General features: G+C 44.4%; 1 protein-coding gene across 1 annotated transcript in view; it reads right to left on the bottom strand.

Moving 5' to 3' along the window:
- The window catches only part of LOC100136647 (vascular endothelial growth factor receptor kdr-like), an 89,075-nt gene that overhangs the window by 56,514 nt on the left and 14,402 nt on the right, over window positions 1–18,159 (bottom strand). The window contains exons 2-11 of the mRNA XM_021583881.3: window positions 14,553–14,640; window positions 12,897–13,099; window positions 10,676–10,803; window positions 9,288–9,447; window positions 9,051–9,187; window positions 8,777–8,960; window positions 8,178–8,304; window positions 7,792–7,961; window positions 6,140–6,296; window positions 889–1,003 (exon numbers count right to left, since the gene is read on the bottom strand). Of these exons, the coding sequence (XP_021439556.2) occupies window positions 889–1,003; window positions 6,140–6,296; window positions 7,792–7,961; window positions 8,178–8,304; window positions 8,777–8,960; window positions 9,051–9,187; window positions 9,288–9,447; window positions 10,676–10,803; window positions 12,897–13,099; window positions 14,553–14,640 (1,469 nt within the window). The remainder of the gene's footprint in view (window positions 1–888; window positions 1,004–6,139; window positions 6,297–7,791; window positions 7,962–8,177; window positions 8,305–8,776; window positions 8,961–9,050; window positions 9,188–9,287; window positions 9,448–10,675; window positions 10,804–12,896; window positions 13,100–14,552; window positions 14,641–18,159) is intronic.

Raw genomic sequence — 18,159 nt, 5'->3', positions numbered from 1 at the left:
AGGGACGGCTGCCTCTGGACATTCCTTTGCTCTCTACTGAGTAAATCAGCTCTTAGTTTTCTTGCACATTATTCGTGGAACAATCTTCAAAACGTTCTTAAAATGTGATGTTCTGGTGCCTCTGGGGCGATTCAGAAAGGTGATAGAGGACCTTACTACTGATGAATGTGATGTTCTGGTGCCTCTGGGGCGATTCAGAAAGGTGATAGAGGATCTTACTACTGATGAATGTGTTAGTTTTTTATGACCGTGTCTTTCTGTCTGCTTACATTTTAGATTTATATTTTGATGTGTCTATTTTCTGTCATTTACGGTGCATTCGGAAAGTATTCAGACCCCTTAACATTTTTAACATTTTGTTATGTTACACCCTTACTCTAAAATTGATTTAAAAAATGTTTTTACTCATCACTCTCCACATAACACCCAATAATTATAATAATGATAATAATAATAATTATACATGTATATTGAAGTTCCTTTCATAACTTTTGGCTACATTTACATAAGTCTAAACTATTGCAGATAGAATGAACCATTGTAAAACAGTGACATAATAAGGCATATTGTATAGTTTAGGTGTTAGCGTCTCAAAGAGAACGATCGTGGAGAACCCCACTTCAGTGTTGATCTCTCAGAGCGCTCTCTCTCTCTATCTGGACATTTAATCAAGATCCCTTTTTCATATAAATCTTTAAGCAATTGTTGTATTGACCGAAATAAGGGACTATTTTGTCATGGGAAATTGATGCTCAGTATCAAACATGCATCATATATGATAGGCACACGTACATGAATCATTGTTCTATGTTGTCCAACGTTAAGAAGTGTCATTTTCTCTGAGTACATAACAAATCTAATGACATCAAAACCATACTATAAGCATACCTTGTTCTTCCCTTTTACCAGTTGATTTTTGTTGTATATGTTCTCAATCCAGTTATGTGAGTAGTTCCCCTTATCGTCCATTTGAACCGGGATTGGCTCAGTGTAAAGGGTACACCTATAGGACAGAGGAAACCAGTCATTACTGATCTAGACGAAACGGCTGCAGGTTACCTAAAGTATAAAGTCTGTTTTGAAAATTAGTACAGAACAGTGGACAAAACAGAAGACTCTTAGAGCAGAATGCTGTGTGGACATGTCATCCTTTCCTATATTTCATTAGTGGGAATCAGAAATGACACTATGGACCAGCAAAAGTGGTCCAAACAGTTTTACAATGTGTCACTCTGAGCGGTCAGGCATTTAGCCTTATGAGGCTCTGACTAACATTATAGATTTTGTGTGGCCTTTTAGGGCGGGCTACAGGCCAGGCTGCCTAGGCTTGTTAAACCAGACAAACACCAGCCAGCCTCTCCTCCACTCCTCGCTTTCCTCCAATCTACTGAGGGGAACAATCAGACTGATGAGGAGTGAGGCGGCCAGGCCAAGCGGGCAGGGAGGCAGGAGGAAACGGCAGGGTGATAGGAAGGGCTGTGCTATGCGTCACCTCGCACAGGAAACCCCCTCATTCTCTGACTAGAGGAGATAAGGCTAATCCCCAGACCTTGGTGGGTCAACAACAGACAGCTGATACCTTCTTACCCTGCTGCTGATAAAGAAAGAACCCTTCCTGCCTCCTTCACCTCTCCCATCCCTCTTTCTTGCTATCTAAGACGTTACGCTTCCCCAACCACAAGGGGACTGTGATTTATACGAGGTCTGATCCTGAAATGGTAAATGGTCAATTTGCAATGAGAAATACTTGAAGGGGGTCTGAACTGTATAAACAAACATTTGGCTCAATCTGCCTCCAACTAGGCTGTGGCTGGGCTGAAACCTCTATTTGATGCACCTCCCTCATTAGCTGTTGAAAAAACAGGCCCTTTTCAGCTTCAATCGTTTATGAGCAACTTTTTCCAATGCCAGAGCTGGTTATCTTTAGGGCTGCAGAAATGAGGCACCTTGACACAGCTTGAACCTCCACCATCATTTCTGTTACAAATTTGGCAACCAGGAGTGTTTTTACAAATTACTTTTTACGAATGATGGATAATTAACAGAAGTATTTGTCAAGTTACAGCGCCTGAAGTGTAACATAATTCAGGCCCTCCATTGTGAGGCCGTCCCCGAGCCGTGTTTTTCTAGCGGTGTGGGGTCCTGATAACCAACACTTGATAACCCCGCGGTAATGGCCCATTGTTTGCCTCAGTTTTCGCCTCAGAAAGGACCCCTGCTGTCACTGACAGCGGTATAGCAGCTCTGGCTCTCAGGGAATGTTCATGTTGTTTATGAAGGTTCGCTAGCCGCCCAATCACTCATACCACAAGCTCTGTCCCGTTCAGCTCTATAAATATGGAACGGTGTTGGGTCTTTGCATGTCAAAAAACATATACTTCAAATAAGCTTGTTGACCAATCAGAACCTGGATATGACTACACACCACATAGTCATTTAACACGTTCATAACTTTTTAAAGTGGTTATTACATAAAACATAGCAAAACGACATAATCTGTTTCAGTAGCTATAGTTAGTTAGACTATCTAGCTAGGTGTCATCATCTAAAAGACCCGTAATTTATAAAACAGTTGATTTGTATTTGATTAATGATGGTCGGACCCACCTATGTGAAGCTAGCCAAAATAATGATTGGCCACAAAAGAGGAATTTGCATTTCGCCTTCAAAATAAAAGTCACTCATAGAAAGTGATGCAAATTAAAACAAATAGTGGAATCATGCCATAATGGAATAGATCACGCTAAACAAGGTTGGAATGTTTCTTATATAAATTCAGCAAAAGACATTGATTTGTTAATTTGACAAAAATCTGTTGAAATCACACTGGTTGTATTAGACTTTAGAATTGCATTGGGGGCATACTGATTTCACTGTACAACCTTACCTATGAATTGTGGATCAATGACATGGGGTATCAGTCTACTCAGTGACACCCACAGAACACAGTTGCAAAGAAATTACACAAATATTAGCATTTTAGCTCTTATTGCAGGACTCTGAAAGCACTGTGAAATGAGCAAGGAAAAACAATACAACATGGATGTTTTGGGGTCTGAGAACTCTGAGGAGGACTTTGGGGAAAAAGCACTTGGGTACAGAGTACACTGATATGCCATTGACCCCCTAAGGCTGTAAGGCTGTACAGTGCAGTACGAAAGTCAATGAGAGGTGATTTCCCACAGTCAAAGTCTTGCAATAAGAGCTAATATTTGTGTAAACTCTTCACAGTTGTGTTCTGTGGATGTCACTGAGTAGACTGATAACCCATTACATTGCTCCACAAACCAACACTCCAACCTTGTTTAGCATTATCTAGTCTAAATATGGCATGATTCCACTATTTGTATCCATTTGCATCACGTTCAAAGAGGGACTTTTACTTGGAAGGCAAACCACATATTCCACTATTGTGGCTAATCCTTATTGTGGCTAGCTTCACATAGGTGGGACTGCCCATCATTAATCAAATACGAACTGTCTTATACACTGTTCATGTTGTTTATGAAGGTTCCCTAGCAGGTCGACATTCACGCCCATACCACACGCTCTGTCCCATTCAGCTCTATAGAAGCTTGGGGAGTTTGAGACTAAAATATCCTCTCTCCCCACCCACAGAGCCACTGGCCACAAATGAGTGGGGAATTCTCCGGGGCTGCATTTCTTTGACAAATGTCTGTATTTTGGGACAGAGTCAATTAAATGGATGCAAGCCTGTTTCTGGAGAGGGAGCCTCGGGCTAGCCCGGTGGTTCTGGACTCCAGACTCACAGACTCTGTGTGTGTGTGTGCGTGTGTGTGTGTTTGCGTGTGTGTGTGTTTGTGCGTGTGTGTGTTTGTGCGTGTGTGTGTTTGCGCGCGCGCGCGCGTGTGTGTGTGTGTGTGTGTGTGTGTGTGTATGATCCAGTTCCAATACTCTGACAGCTGAGCTCAGCATCAACAAACCCTAATGTAACGCAGCAGGCGTAAAAGTCCTGACGAGAAGAAATAAACTGCCGGGGGAGGTTCTCTTCTGCACTGTTGAACCAATCCAATAAATGTGGAGGAGGAGTTAAGATGGAGTGTTGCCTTGTTAACACCCAAAAGCGGAAGTAGCGTCAAAGGCTCTCTTTCCATTTCCCCTGAACACCTGATGCATCCGCTTGTTGCCGGCCCCCCTGAGGGTGATCAAACGTAAACACTCATCCAAAACATAACCAGGATGTGCACTGGCAGGGACAATGTTGGTCTGCTTCACTAATCATGTGCATTGACAGAGACCAGACGAGAGGACAATTAATCTCAGGGCCTGTGTGGACATACGGACGATACGTGGAAGTATGACTGTCTTGCACTTCCAAGAACCAAAACAATAAACTCAGAACACCAAGTCTATGTTACAGAAATAACTAGAAATGTGCAGTGACCCTCCCCATGATCCGGCAGTTTCTGTCAGTCAGATGGTTCTGGTGACTCAGAACATTTTGATTCATAGACTGGGTTTTTGAGAAAGAAGATATGACTTCATCACAGTTCTGAATTTAGTGCTTTGATTCCTGGAAGTGGTGCGTTATGGTTGTTTCCTGGAAGTGGTGCGTTATGGTTGTTTCCTGGAAGTGGTGCCTTATGGTTGTTTCCTGGAAGTGCTGCCTTATGGTTGTTTCCTGGAAGTGGTGCCTTATGGTTGTTTCCTAGAAGTGCTGCCTTATGGTTGTTTCCTGGAAGTGGTGCCTTATGGTTGTTTCCTGGAAGTGGTGCCTTATGGTTGTTTCCTGGAAGTTGTGCGTTATGGTTGTTTCCTGGAAGTGGTGCCTTATGGTTGTTTCCTATAAGTGCTGCCTTATGGTTGTTTCCTGGAAGTGGTGCCTTATGGTTGTTTCCTGGATGTGGTGCCTTATGGTTGTTTCCTGGAAGTGGTGCGTTATGGTTGTACAAGATACTACACAGTTCTACACAGTTCTAACAACCCCCTTGGGTTGTGCCGTGGCGGAGATCTTTATGGGCTATACGCAGCCTTGTCTCAGGATGGTAAGTTGGTGGTTGATGATATCCCTCTAGTGGTGTGGGGGCTGTGCTTTGGCAAAGTAGGTGGGGTTATATCCTTCCTGTTTGGCCCTGTCCGGGGGTGTCCTCGGATGGGGCCACAGTGTCTCCTGACCCCTCCTGTCTCAGCCTCCAGTATTTATGGGGCGGCAGGGTAGCCTAGTGGTTAGAGTGGTGGACTAGTGACTGAAAGGTTACAAGTTCAAATCCCCGAGCTGACAAGGTACAAATCTGTCATTCTGCCCCTGAACAGGTAGTTAACCCACTGTTCCTAGGCCGTCATTGAAAATAAGAATTTGTTCTTAACTGACTTGCATAGTTAAATAAAGGTACAAATATTTTTTACAAAAAATGCAGTAGTTTATGTGTCGGGGGGCTAGGGTCAGTTTGTTCTATCTGGAGTACTTCTCCTGGCCTATTCGGTGTCCTGTGTGAATTTAAGTGTGCTCTCTCTAATTCTCTCTTTCTCTCTTTCTTTCTCTCTCTCGGAGGACCATGCCTCAGGACTACCTGACATGATGACTCCTTGCTGTCCCCAGTCCACCTGGCCTGCTCCAGTTTCAACTGTTCTGCCTTATTATTATTTGACCATGCTGGTCATTTATGAACATTTGAACATCTTGGCCATGTTCTGTTATAATCTCCACCCGGCACAGCCAGAAGAGGACTGGCCACCCCACATAGCCTGGTTCCTCTCTAGGTTTCTTCCTAGGTTTTGGCCTTTCTAGGGAGTTTTTCCTAGCCACCGTGCTTCTACACCTGCATTGCTTGCTGTTTGGGGTTTTAGGCTGGGTTTCTTTGAGCACTTTTGAGCACTTTGAGATATCAGCTGATGTACGAAGGGCTATATAAATAAATTTGATTTGATTTGATATTCTTATGGTTTACAATAAATAACAAAACACATCGTACATCAGGAACGAAGGAACATTGTGAAAACTTAAAACAAGAAGTGCAGAACACAGAATTGTGTAACTGGAAGGCTCAAAGGCACTGACACCGTAGGTGAATACAAACAAAATGGTCTTCACAGTTTAGTTAACGATTTTGTTAATATAACCACCTGGATTGCTCAGGATAAACAGCCTAGGATGGCCCACTCTTTGTTAGTGACTCACTCTTTGTCGGTGGGGTCAGGATGGCATGGTTGCCAGAGCCACGTGATGTTGGGCATGGGCACTCCAAAGGCGGTGCAGGTTAGCTGGTGCTGCATGCCGAACATGTAGGGCTGCACGTACTCCGAGGCCACCTCCTCTTCGGAGATCTTTGGTCTCACTGTGGGAGACACATACACACATAGAGACAAAGAGATCAGACACTGTTGCATCAACAGTTACACCTGGCCATTGGCGGTAATAATGTCTTTATAATGAGAGAGAGGTTTGTCATCATGATGAATAACCATGGAAAAGGTCCCATGGACACCAGTTGTCTTCTAACCTCTGAGTCGGCTGTAAAGTGCTTGAAAAAGGTTGAGTGATTGCATAGCCCTGATACCCTGGGGGTTGTCCATCACATCAGGGTGTCAGTGTCTCAGAGCTTGGCCCAGTCTCTACCCAGCTGCCTTTGGTCCAGATGTGGCCCTATGCCCCGTCCCAGGTCAGTGGATCAGCAGTGTGGGAGAGCACAGCAGTAATCAAAACCAGACTGACGGACTTACTGACTGGATGCCACCTCAAGAGGAATGCTCTGCTCACATCAGTTAATCATTCTCCACCAGTCAGTGTGTGTGTGTTGTGTGTGTGTGTGTGCGTACATGTGTGCGTATGTGCAAAGTCGTGACACGGTTTCTCTCAGTAATGTCCTCAGTTCAAGCCCCGGCTGCTGAATCCATTTGAGATCTGGAACACTGGGGCTGGACTTCAAACGCTTGATGAACGATGTTTAAAAATAGTTCCCTAACTGTTCCCAGGAATTTCCTTTATTTTTCTCCTTCCATTGTTTGTGTCTGTGAGAGTGAGTCTTTTTTTTTTTTGTCATTCCAATAATAATGATTTGTGGAGCAAACGGGAACGTGAGGGACTATAAATACAATTTATATGGGGCTGACCTTTACACTTTGGCAGAGTAGGAGGATTCTTGGATAATGTGCAGGGAACGGAATGGAATACTTTGTGATGCATTTTTTTGCCCCCCATCGACAGCTTGGAGTAGTATCTGAGTGGCACATGTGTTGCTCAACACAGTTCTTAACGGCAAGCACAATGCACTCCCCGACTCTCCATCCAACACACTATCAAAGCCCCAAAACAAAATACAGACCACGTTTATAACCGCTAGTGTTAACGACCATCAGTATTTACATGGCAATCATTACAATATATTTGTTTCAAATGCTATGCTAAATCATATACAGTACACATATAGCCCTGTATCATGTTGTTTACATGAGCGGTGCTGTAGGCTACATACACATGATGTAAATAAAGGTTAGGTCTAGAGTGGGTAGAGTGAAGAGACAGGGCCGTTTACACAACCCGCGAAGCCCCTTCAAAAAGAGCCTGGCTAATCAATACCAGCTGGCCCGACTACGTCAATCCACTGCTGGAAACAACAAACCCCACAAGCCCCCAGGTTCCTGTCATGCTGGAGCTGCTGCTACCTGCAGCCCTGCACCAACCAGGGGGTACACAACCCAAAGTGCTGAGACTGCTCGAAATGCTGAGGCCCAAAATCCAGGGCATTGCTTCATTTCCTCAGGATCGCCAGTCATTTGGAGGGATAAAGGAAGGATATAGGACGGGATATCATGGGGATATAAGAGCTTTACCTTGGACTATCAGAGTGTAGCTGAGAGTCCTGTAGAGGCCTCTCTCTTTGTTGCCCAGGGCGATGGTGAAGACCCCGGCATCCTTCTGCTTCACGTCCTTGACGAAGAGGTTGTAGCCTGAAGACTCGTAACAGGTGGAGTTCTCGTTGATGGGGACGCCATCCTTATACCTGGGAATGGGATACACCCACATTTACTTTAGAAGCTCAGAAAATCGTAACATACTGATATGAAAGTTGTGATGATAATAGATCAGCAACTCTGCATCCCAAATTGAACACTTGTACGCTCCAGTTTAGTGCACACAGTCACAACAGTGCCATTATATTCATCAGGAGTTGACAATACATTCAGTGAATAGTCCCAGCAACTGAACTCAGTCTTACCATGTCATAGTGTCGGGTGGTGGCAGTGCATTGACCTTGGGTTCAAACATCAGCTTGTTTCTACCCTCGGTGTAGACCACTCTCCTGGCCCGTTCATTCTTATAGGACACATTCAGGTATGGATGTTCTGAAATCACACAGAAGACCAATAGCGAGAGCATGAAAACGACTGTTGAAAAACAACACCATAAATGTATTATAAATTAGATCATAAACTGGGTGGTTTGAGCCCTGAATGCTGATTGGCTGACAGCCATGGTAAATCAGACCGTATACCACAGGTATGACAAAATAGTTATTTTTACTGCTCTAATTGCGTTGGTAACCAGTTTATAATAGCAATAAGGCACCTCGGCGGTTTGTGGTATATGGCCAATATACCACAGCTAAGGGCTGTATCCAGGCACTCCGCGTTGTGTCGTGCTTAAGAACAGTCCCTAGCCTTGCTATATCGGCAATACACCGCACCCTCTGGCCTTATTGCTTGATCACACAATCGTTGCCGAAGATGAACATTACGATGGAGTTATGTCTGCCTCTGCCTTAGCTCAGTGAGACCTTGACTTCACGCAGGACCAGTTTCTAACACAGTGACCCACCGTAGATGGTGACTTTGGCTGAGGCGTGCTTCTTGTTCCCCATCTCAGCGCTCCCTATATCAGCCGTGCACCTGTACACGCCCCTGTTGTCCATGGTGATGTTGGACAAGGTGATTGCTTGGTACATACTGGTGACCAAAGCCGGATCTTCTTTGGACTTGTTGATGATAGGGTTCCGATGGACCTGGGGACGCGAAGGCACTCATCAACAACCCTGAAACAGCGGATTGGTCGACCAGTAATCTTAAAGGATGTTGAGTGACTTAGAGCTTACCATTCTCTTTGGGTATTCCCAAGTGAAGTTGATCCTTCCATTGAAGGTGGTCTCTGCGGAGCAGTTGAGGACCAGGCTATCTCCCACTAACAGCTTGATACGTCTTGGGTTGATCTTCACGTTCCTCAGCAAGATAGCTATGCAAGCAGAGGTAGAAGGGAAGACAGGGTGAATTAACACCATCGGTAGTTTCCCTGTCGCTCTAAGAGCTCAACAAGAGAAGGAGAAGTTACTCACTAGTCCTCAGAGGGATGTATTTGGACTGGACCCGTTGGCCGTTGACGCTGGTGACACAGGTTAGGAGATGATAGAATTTGTAGGGACCGTATGGGATCTTGAAGCCCACTTTGGGGTCCCATTCCTTCCCTTGTTCAACCTCCTTTGATAAGGGTGGCCACTGAAAGAAGAGACAGGTTGAAAGGTGTTTATGAAGGGGCTTATATGTTTAGTGGAGCTTCTAGTTCTGCAGTCTTTAAAAAGCACTCAGCCAGTCAGACTGAAGTACGATGCGTACAACTGGGTTTGGTATGAAACTCCACGCTCCAATGAGCTCAGCTGGCGACGCCTGCCCGTCAGAGCCGACATCTAATTCCTTTTTGCGGTTTTATGGAGTGTAACCATCGCAATTATCCATGCAGTGATGCGCGGAGCACTATTGACTTTGAACAAAGGATGAAATGGATGGATGTGGCCAAGGCCTACCACTGCGGTTGTTTGTTCTCCAGCCAAGTGTTATGCTGCTAGGAGAGAGAGGGGAAGGAAGGAAGCAGGCAGGAAGGAGAAATGCCATAGATCTTCCAGTAGCAAGGTCACACAACCCACTATCTTTGCCCTCTGAATAAGACTTGTTTGTCCATGTCCAAGGCATTGTGAGACGCAGCTATATATCAACCCTGTGAATACAAACACAGCCATCTATTGTTGAGGGTGGTGGCTCTGAGCTGTGGCATCGTGAAGGAAAAGAGCCACTCTGTTCACTGTTGCACATGATTTATAGGAAGGCCGTCTCGTGTTAAAGGCTACTGCAAAAAGACAAGGAGCTTGGTCACATCGAGAGAGATTTCCTCCTGATATAATTATATTCAAAATCACTTAACTATACCCAGGAGCATCATCGGCCTATTGTTTCCTCTGATTGGATATGGATTGTTTTTTAGATCCGCATTTCCTGGACAAGATGTTTAAAAAGAGGTTGTCTATATTTAGAGAGATATTCTATTCTGAGGAAAATCTGTCTTGGAGGACCTTCCTGTTCTTAACAGGAAGCAGACAGGATGACTCCCTTTTCTGTCCCTGCCCCTGAGCCTCCCTTCCCCCTGGCCACTGTCCGCCGGCCGTTTCCGCATGCCTGAATGGCCTACCGTTTGATGGGTGTGAGAACTCCTATGTTGTCCATTGTGCAGAGGGCCTGTGTTTACCATGTCTCTTTGCGATCTTAACTTTAGTGACGTCTTTCAGACATTGTCATGGTACACTCTGGTAAAGTAATCAATCTCATGCCCATACTATCTCATACAACTGGTCATTGCTAAGTCTCATAATAAATGCTAACATTTGCTCTATTTTGAAAGACAATGGGAATGATATGCCCATTTTAAATAACAAATGATGATGAAAAGTCTTACCGCTTCAAGAGTGACGATCTGGTCAGGAGAAGTTGTTCTACAGGGAATCACTAGGGTGGATTCATGTCTGTAGCTAAACAGGGTGGATGGATTGCGGAAATGGTGCTCCACAAACGGATGTTTTTCATCTGTAGAACAAATCAGAAAATGTCAATCATTATTTAAGGTCATATGTTTTTAATATCGTTTAATTTAACTAAATGGTTTTGCTGTATTAAGTTGAAAGTTGTGGTCCTCAGCCTAAAGTGAAGCAGGAGAGAACATTTTCTTTAAAAAATCAGGTTTTAAAAATCAAAGTGAGGATAATGTTAGGCCATCCATCTCACACAGAGATCAAATAGAATCTTCCAGACCAGTGAGATCCGCTCCTACTCCAAACCCCCTCCTGCTCCTCCTGCTAGGTGCAGATCTGGATAAAGAGACAGGGTGGAGACGGAGCTATCATAGCTATCACAGCTCCAGTCTTTCTCACCAGGGCAGGCATCCAGAGCCTCTCTGACTGGCTGTTCCTTCGCAGACCTCCTGTGGGAACTTCGTGGTTACACAAATACTTGAGTGATTTGTGGCAGGCTGAGCTGTTTAGGCATGATAAAGGGACTAGTATTTGAAAAACAAACAGGGAAAATTATGTAATAAACAGTTGGAAGGGCTTTGAAAGAGTCCTGGTTAGACTAAACACTTGGCTACCAGGCTGTCAGATCGCCAGGGGAGACAGAAAGAGAAGGCAGGGAGTCAGGCTAGGACCTCAGTAGGAAGACACACAACCTGTCCAGTGCTTTTCTGGCCATGAATATCAGCATCTGTTTCTAAAGGCCAGACATTAAGACACAGGAGCTGGACACAAATATGTCCTGGAAAGAAATATGTCATGAACAGAAACATTTCCTGGACAGAAATATGTCCTGGAGAGAAATATGTCCTGGACAGAAATATGTCCTGGAGAGAAATATGTCCTGGACAGAAATATGTCCTAGAGAGAAATATGTCCTGGACAGAAATATGTCCTGGAGAGAAATATGTCCTGGACAGAAATATGTACTGGACAGAAATATGTCCTGGAGAGAAATATGTCCTGGACAGAAATATGTCCTGGAGAGATAGAAGGACCTCTCTGTTCTTCTTCTACAAACGGTTATTAATCAGGCTTGACATTCTTATCTCTCTCTGCCCAGATATTCCATGAGACGTATCCCCACCACAGTCCCTCAGACTGAGACTACGATATTTAAAGGGACACTGATGTCAATCTCAACTATGACAATGTTTTAAGATATTTAGTGTTGTCCTGCATCGCTCTCACTGAGTAGAGACAATTGTCCACGTTTTATGGGAGGACTAGGCCTGTAACATGGGAGAGACCATAGCCGGTATCGTGAAAGGCTCCAGGACAGACTGACTGGAAAACAGAAGCCGGAGAGAGCAGGAAATAATAGTCAATGACCAGGGCTTCCGATGCGATCACACTCTCCTTCCCTGTTCCAGAAGGAGTCGGGCAGCGGAGGAAAGCCTTCCTCTCCCTGTTAGAAGCACAACTCCTTCTGCCCGTCTTTCACTAACCCCCCCCCCCCCCCCCCCCCCCCACACACTTTTACATATACTCATATACCTGTAATGACATACTCTTTATAACATGTGGAGAGCTTGGCTTTTGATGCTAGGCTAAATTAGGTGTGGAATGGATGGAGCCTCTCTTTTATAATTATTTTTTTTCTGTCTGGCTTCTAGCTCTTGTATCGTGCAGGAAAACGTCAGGCTGTTCAGTGACCGTGGCCCTACCCTGGCCGTTAAGAGGCTCTAAGTTTGTTGTATTTGTTGGCTCTGTTTACACCACACTGCACTGGAAGGTGTCGGCCCATTTAACATCACCACCCGTTCTTAGAGAGAATATCTTGAACTTATGTTGCTGTGAAACAAACCAACTCAACAAAATAAATGATGAGGGAAAAACATCAAAAATGTGAAAAAGCTCCTTATCGGTGTTAAAGTTAACAGAATCCAACAACTGATTTAATCACAAAGTGAGATCCCTTTCATTTCCATTTTCACACGCTGGATTTCAATGGAGTTCATGGGAGAATGTCATTATAGAACTCAACAATGATGATCTACTCTGTCAGCATGTACATGGAAAGCAATTTGGGATGCAAACACAGTATTGTATGTATGAAAGGTGCTATACCATCATCATTACAATGTCTGAACAGTATAAAGCGGGTCTCACCTTTGACATATACGTAGGTAGAGCTGATGTCGGCGGAGGGCTGGGCGTACCTGCAGCTGTAGAGCCCCGTGTCGTTGGGGATCAGGTTTCTCACCAGCAGCTTACTACAGTGGGCGTTCGCCCGGGGCTCACACTCCTCCACATGAACCCCCTCCGAGGTGACGTTCCGCCAGGGCAGCCTCCAGTGCAGCTGGGACGCACCTCTGATGAAGACAGCAGAAGTTATCCATAATAACTGACACAGGATCCGATATTATTTATTATCCCTAATGGTTAAGATTTAGATTGAGGATAGGGACATCTGATTGGAGATCTGTGGTTAAGGGCAACCTCTAAGTCAAGTGACAAAGTAAAAAGAGGGTCCATCTGAGAGGGTCAGCCAGACCACCTGCATCATCACTATCTTATTACCCTCCTACACCCCCTAGAGCTCTGGGTTGTCATCCTCAGGTCAGCATGTCATCACCAGGTCAAACACCTTCCTTGTCTCACCTGATTTATGCACACAAACATGCTCTTACAGGACACAGGAACCAGCTCTCAAGATTCGATCTCAGTATTACCTAGATATAGAATTGATAGTGAAATCAGTGTTAAATGCTGGCTTTGACCTGACTTGACTTTGATAGTGGCCCCTCCCCTCAGGACCTCTCAAATTCTGTTTATTTGGAAGTGTTCGAAGGCCGTTCCAATAACCTGGAGTCATCTTGATAACAGGGACTTTAACATGGGAACATGGCTGGGATCTCTGGGACGATGTGTTCAAATACCACATTATCTCCAGTGTTCGTTTTTAAGGTCCCATTAAAAGCGATCCCGGTGGAGCTTGAAACATGTCTCACTGCATACCACTGCCTCTGCCTACATTGCCTGGGGTCAAGAAACTCCCATCCAGAGGCCAGAAACCATAGACAGTTATCGTCCGGGGCCTTTTTAGCACATGGCCTTGTAGGGAAGCGTTGCATTGGGCCACAGGGGTTAGCATTCCTGGAGTGCCTAGAAAATGATGCAAGGCTCTCTAAACGCTTAACAAATGTGTGAACTTCAGACAGACAGGGGTCCCACCGGCCCCCCGAAGGAAATTGGAACAGATTGATAAATTGGGACCACACTGTTTGCCTGGCTGGGAGAGTCACTGCCTATCTGCCTCTGTGGTCTGATTCTCCTGCAGTCCTTTTCATATATACTCTCTCCTCTCTTTATCCTGGCCTAGCTGTCTAACGGGGCCAAATCAGAGCCTGGGTCTTTATTGCTTCAGTGATAGTCCAGAGAACAGCCATCAACTGGAGCAGGACCTGGCCTCACCTCCTGACTGACCCTGATCTAATGAATAACGGGGGAGGGGGTTGCATGAACCTGTTTTTTTTTTGTTGCTGAAAGCCTTGCCAGGGGGTTCAGATTCTTTCCTTTACCTCTGTCATCAAAATGAATGACACATTTTAACAGTCATCACCCCCCTTTTTTCTGTCCATATGACCTGACCAAGATAAACTTGTGTGGTCAAGAACAACTCTTGTTGTTGGTGAACTTGACATTAAGTATTTTGTTTCAGTGTGTGTGTGTGTGTGTGTGTGTGTGTGTGTGTGTGTGTGTGTGTGTGTGTGTGTGTGTGTGTGTGTGTGTGTGTGTGTGTGTGTGTGTGTGTGTGTATAATACCTGCAGGTGAGGTTGAGTGAATTCCCTGTGTGTAGAAGGTGTGTGTCCTCAGAGGGCAGCAGCAGAGGGGCTGGAAGGCTGACCTGACCTGTACAACACAGAAACACACACACACACATTCAGACATTGGCTAACACTCTGAGTCATTGGATACAAGAACACACTCTGAACACTTCAAAGTGGCGCTTCATAGTACTCTCATACAACAAATTACACCATGCCTCCATTTACAGTCAACCAGTTCCTCTCTCTCTCTCTGAATCCTACAGTCTGACTCACCAGTGGTGTGATAAATGCATTGGGAGTTTTTTTTCCTGAGTACAACCCATGTGTATTCACTTAGTGCTGGTCTATTCTGCTGTGAGGGGGTGGGAGGTGTTTACGGGGCAGTCCGTGCAGAGTAGGGTGCTGGAGGATACTGGTCTGGTCTGATAGTGATGAGTTATGTGAGTGTGTTTGAGAGGAGTGGGTGTGAGGCAGATGAGAAGGGGAGGGGGGAGTAGGGGGGACATGGGGAGCAGCTGTGCCCCTCAGCCAGAGAGGTCACTCCAGTCAGAACCGGGGAGAACTGGGCAGACCCAGATGAGCTCGGCAACATGTCCACAAGTCCTTTGTCCGGCTCAATCAGTCAATCTAGTTTGGTGGGGACTCTCTCTTCCTCTCTTTCTCCATTTTATAACAATGCTGACACACACTTACAGTATATGGGCAGATTCACTTTTTGATTGACCTCTGACCTTTGCTGCATGCGCTGTATTCTATTATTACATTTATAGAGAAGAGGGACAAAAGGGGAAGTTGAAACGGTGGATTAAAAATCCCAGTGGTTGGTGGGCCGGCTGAAGCTGTTGATAGGTGCTGCTCGCGGTGCTCAGCATAGGAAGCACTGTCATTCTCTCTGCTGTCCGTGAGTTGTGACCGTCTCACAAGTGATTTCCTTCTTTTGACTCTCTACTCCCCAAGCAGCTTGTGTACAGTCAACATGTGGTTTCCAGGCAAACGCGTTTATAAAAGGTTCTCTTTAAGAGCAAATGTCTGCCTGCCCAGCGCTGACAGTATCCAGAAAGACAATGGAATTACACAACAAGGCTAATTCCCTGGGTGGACTCCAGAAACCTAGACACACACAAATGCAGGTGAACACACCAAACACACACACGCATACACACTCAAAAGTACACAGAGTTGCAGTTTGTTTTATTGTGGGGGTCTGAACAGCTGTTGTCCAAGAATGAACTGACAGTGCCAACGTTGGCACGCAATATCAACTTCCTGCCAAAATGTTGTAACATCATTGTTTCATAGTCCAAGGTTATTTGGAGGGGAAGGGATGTGGTCAAAGGTTTTCAAAGGGATGAAAACATTCCTCTCAGTATGACAGAGTACTACCAGTATAGGGTCCACGTATACCACATCGCTCTCTTTAATACTTCTACGAAACATAATCAGAGATCAGAATGTCCAGACAAACACGTTATTAATAGTCTGTAGATATTACTCAGTTGTTATTGCCCATGTGTGTATTTCCATATGGATAGATCGATGTACATAGACAAAGGCCTTGAAGAATTTGCCGGCGCATCTTGAACACGAGCTGAGAAAAAAGAATGTACACTGAGATTCCTAGAAATCTTTCCATTAATGTTGATATATACTGTATATACAGTGCCTTGCGAAAGTATTCAGCCCCTTGAACTTTGGGACCTTTTGCCACATTTCAGGCTTCAAACATAAAGATATAAAACTGTATTTTTTTGTGAAGAATCAACAACAAGTGGGACACAATCATGAAGTGGAACGACATTTATTGGATATTTCAAACTTTTTTAACAAATCAAAAACTGAAAAATTGGGCGTGCAAAATTATTCAGCCCCCTTAAGTTAATACTTTGTAGCGCCACCTTTTGCTGCGATTACAGCTGTAAGTCGCTTGGGGTATGTCTCTATCAGTTTTGCACATCGAGAGACTGAAATGTTTTCCCATTCCTCCTTGCAAAACAGCTCGAGCTCAGTGAGGTTGGATGGAGAGCATTTGTGAACAGCAGTTTTCAGTTCTTTCCACAGATTCTCGATTGGATTCAGGTCTGGACTTTGACTTGGCCATTCTAACACCTGGATATGTTTATTTTTGAACCATTCCATTGTAGATTTTGCTTTATGTTTTGGATCATTGTCTTGTTGGAAGACAAATCTCCGTCCCAGTCTCAGGTCTTTTGCAGACTCCATCAGGTTTTCTTCCAGAATGGTCCTGTATTTGGCTCCATCCATCTTCCCATCAATTTTAACCATCTTCCCTGTCCCTGCTGAAGAAAAGCAGGCCCAAACCATGACGCTGCCACCACCATGTTTGATAGTGGGGATGGTGTGTTCAGTGTGATGAACTGTGTTGCTTTTACGCCAAACATAACGTTTTGCATTGTTGCCAAAAAGTTCAATTTTGGTTTCATCTGACCAGAGCACCTTCTTCCACATGTTTGGTGTGTCTCCCAGGTGGCTTGTGGCAAACTTTAAACGACACTTTTTATGGATATCTTTAAGAAATGGCTTTCTTCTTGCCACTCTTCCATAAAGGCCAGATTTGTGCAATATACGACTGATTGTTGTCCTATGGACAGAGTCTCCCACCTCAGCTGTAGATCTCTGCAGTTCATCCAGAGTGATCATGGGCCTCTTGGCTGCATCTCTGATCAGTCTTCTCCTTGTATGAGCTGAAAGTTTAGAGGGACGGCCAGGTCTTGGTAGATTTGCAGTGGTGTGATACTCCTTCCATTTCAATATTATCGCTTGCACAGTGCTCCTTGGGATGTTTAAAGCTTGGGAAATATTTTTGTATCCAAATCCGGCTTTAAACTTCTTCACAACAGTATCTCGGACCTGCCTGGTGTGTTCCTTGTTCTTCATGATGCTCTCTGCGCTTTTAACGGACCTCTGAGACTATCACAGTGCAGATGCATTTATACGGAGACTTGATTACACACAGGTGGATTGTATTTATCATCATTAGTCAGTTAGGTCAACATTGGATCATTCAGAGATCCTCACTGAACTTCTGGAGAGAGTTTGCTGCACTGAAAGTAAAGGGGCTGAATAATTTTGCACGCCCAATTTTTCAGTTTTTGATTTGTTAAAAAAGTTTGAAATATCCAATAAATGTCGTTCCACTTCATGATTGTGTCCCACTTGTTGTTGATTCTTCACAAAAAAATACAATTTTATATCTTTATGTTTGAAGCCTGAAATGTGGCAAAAGGTTGCAAAGTTCAAGGGGGCCAAATACTTTCGCAAGGCACTGTATATTGGTGTCTGGGACACTACTGTTGATATTACGATACCAAGCTAAGGGATGGACCTAGAGAAATGCAACCACTCTCGTGGATGGTCATGGACTGAACATGAACCATGATATCAAAATGAGAGTTTTAACCATGTTTTGAGGTTATACAGTGTTTGTTTACATTTACACTGTTTACAAACATTGGAGTAAAACAAGCTTATATTTGAGCTTTTGATCAGGTACAACAGTTGAACTAAGCTCATGAGGCATTTATAAGTTATATTCTTCAAGAATCAGTGCGTATATATCCTGCATTTATAAGTTCAAAAATGA

Source organism: Oncorhynchus mykiss, chromosome 25 (genome assembly GCF_057628025.1).
Source record: "Oncorhynchus mykiss isolate SJ-2025 chromosome 25, ASM5762802v1, whole genome shotgun sequence".
Taxonomy (NCBI): Eukaryota; Metazoa; Chordata; class Actinopteri; order Salmoniformes; family Salmonidae; genus Oncorhynchus; species Oncorhynchus mykiss.
The sequence above is the reverse complement of the archived record's forward strand: the minus strand, read 5'-3'. Positions and strand labels throughout refer to the sequence as shown.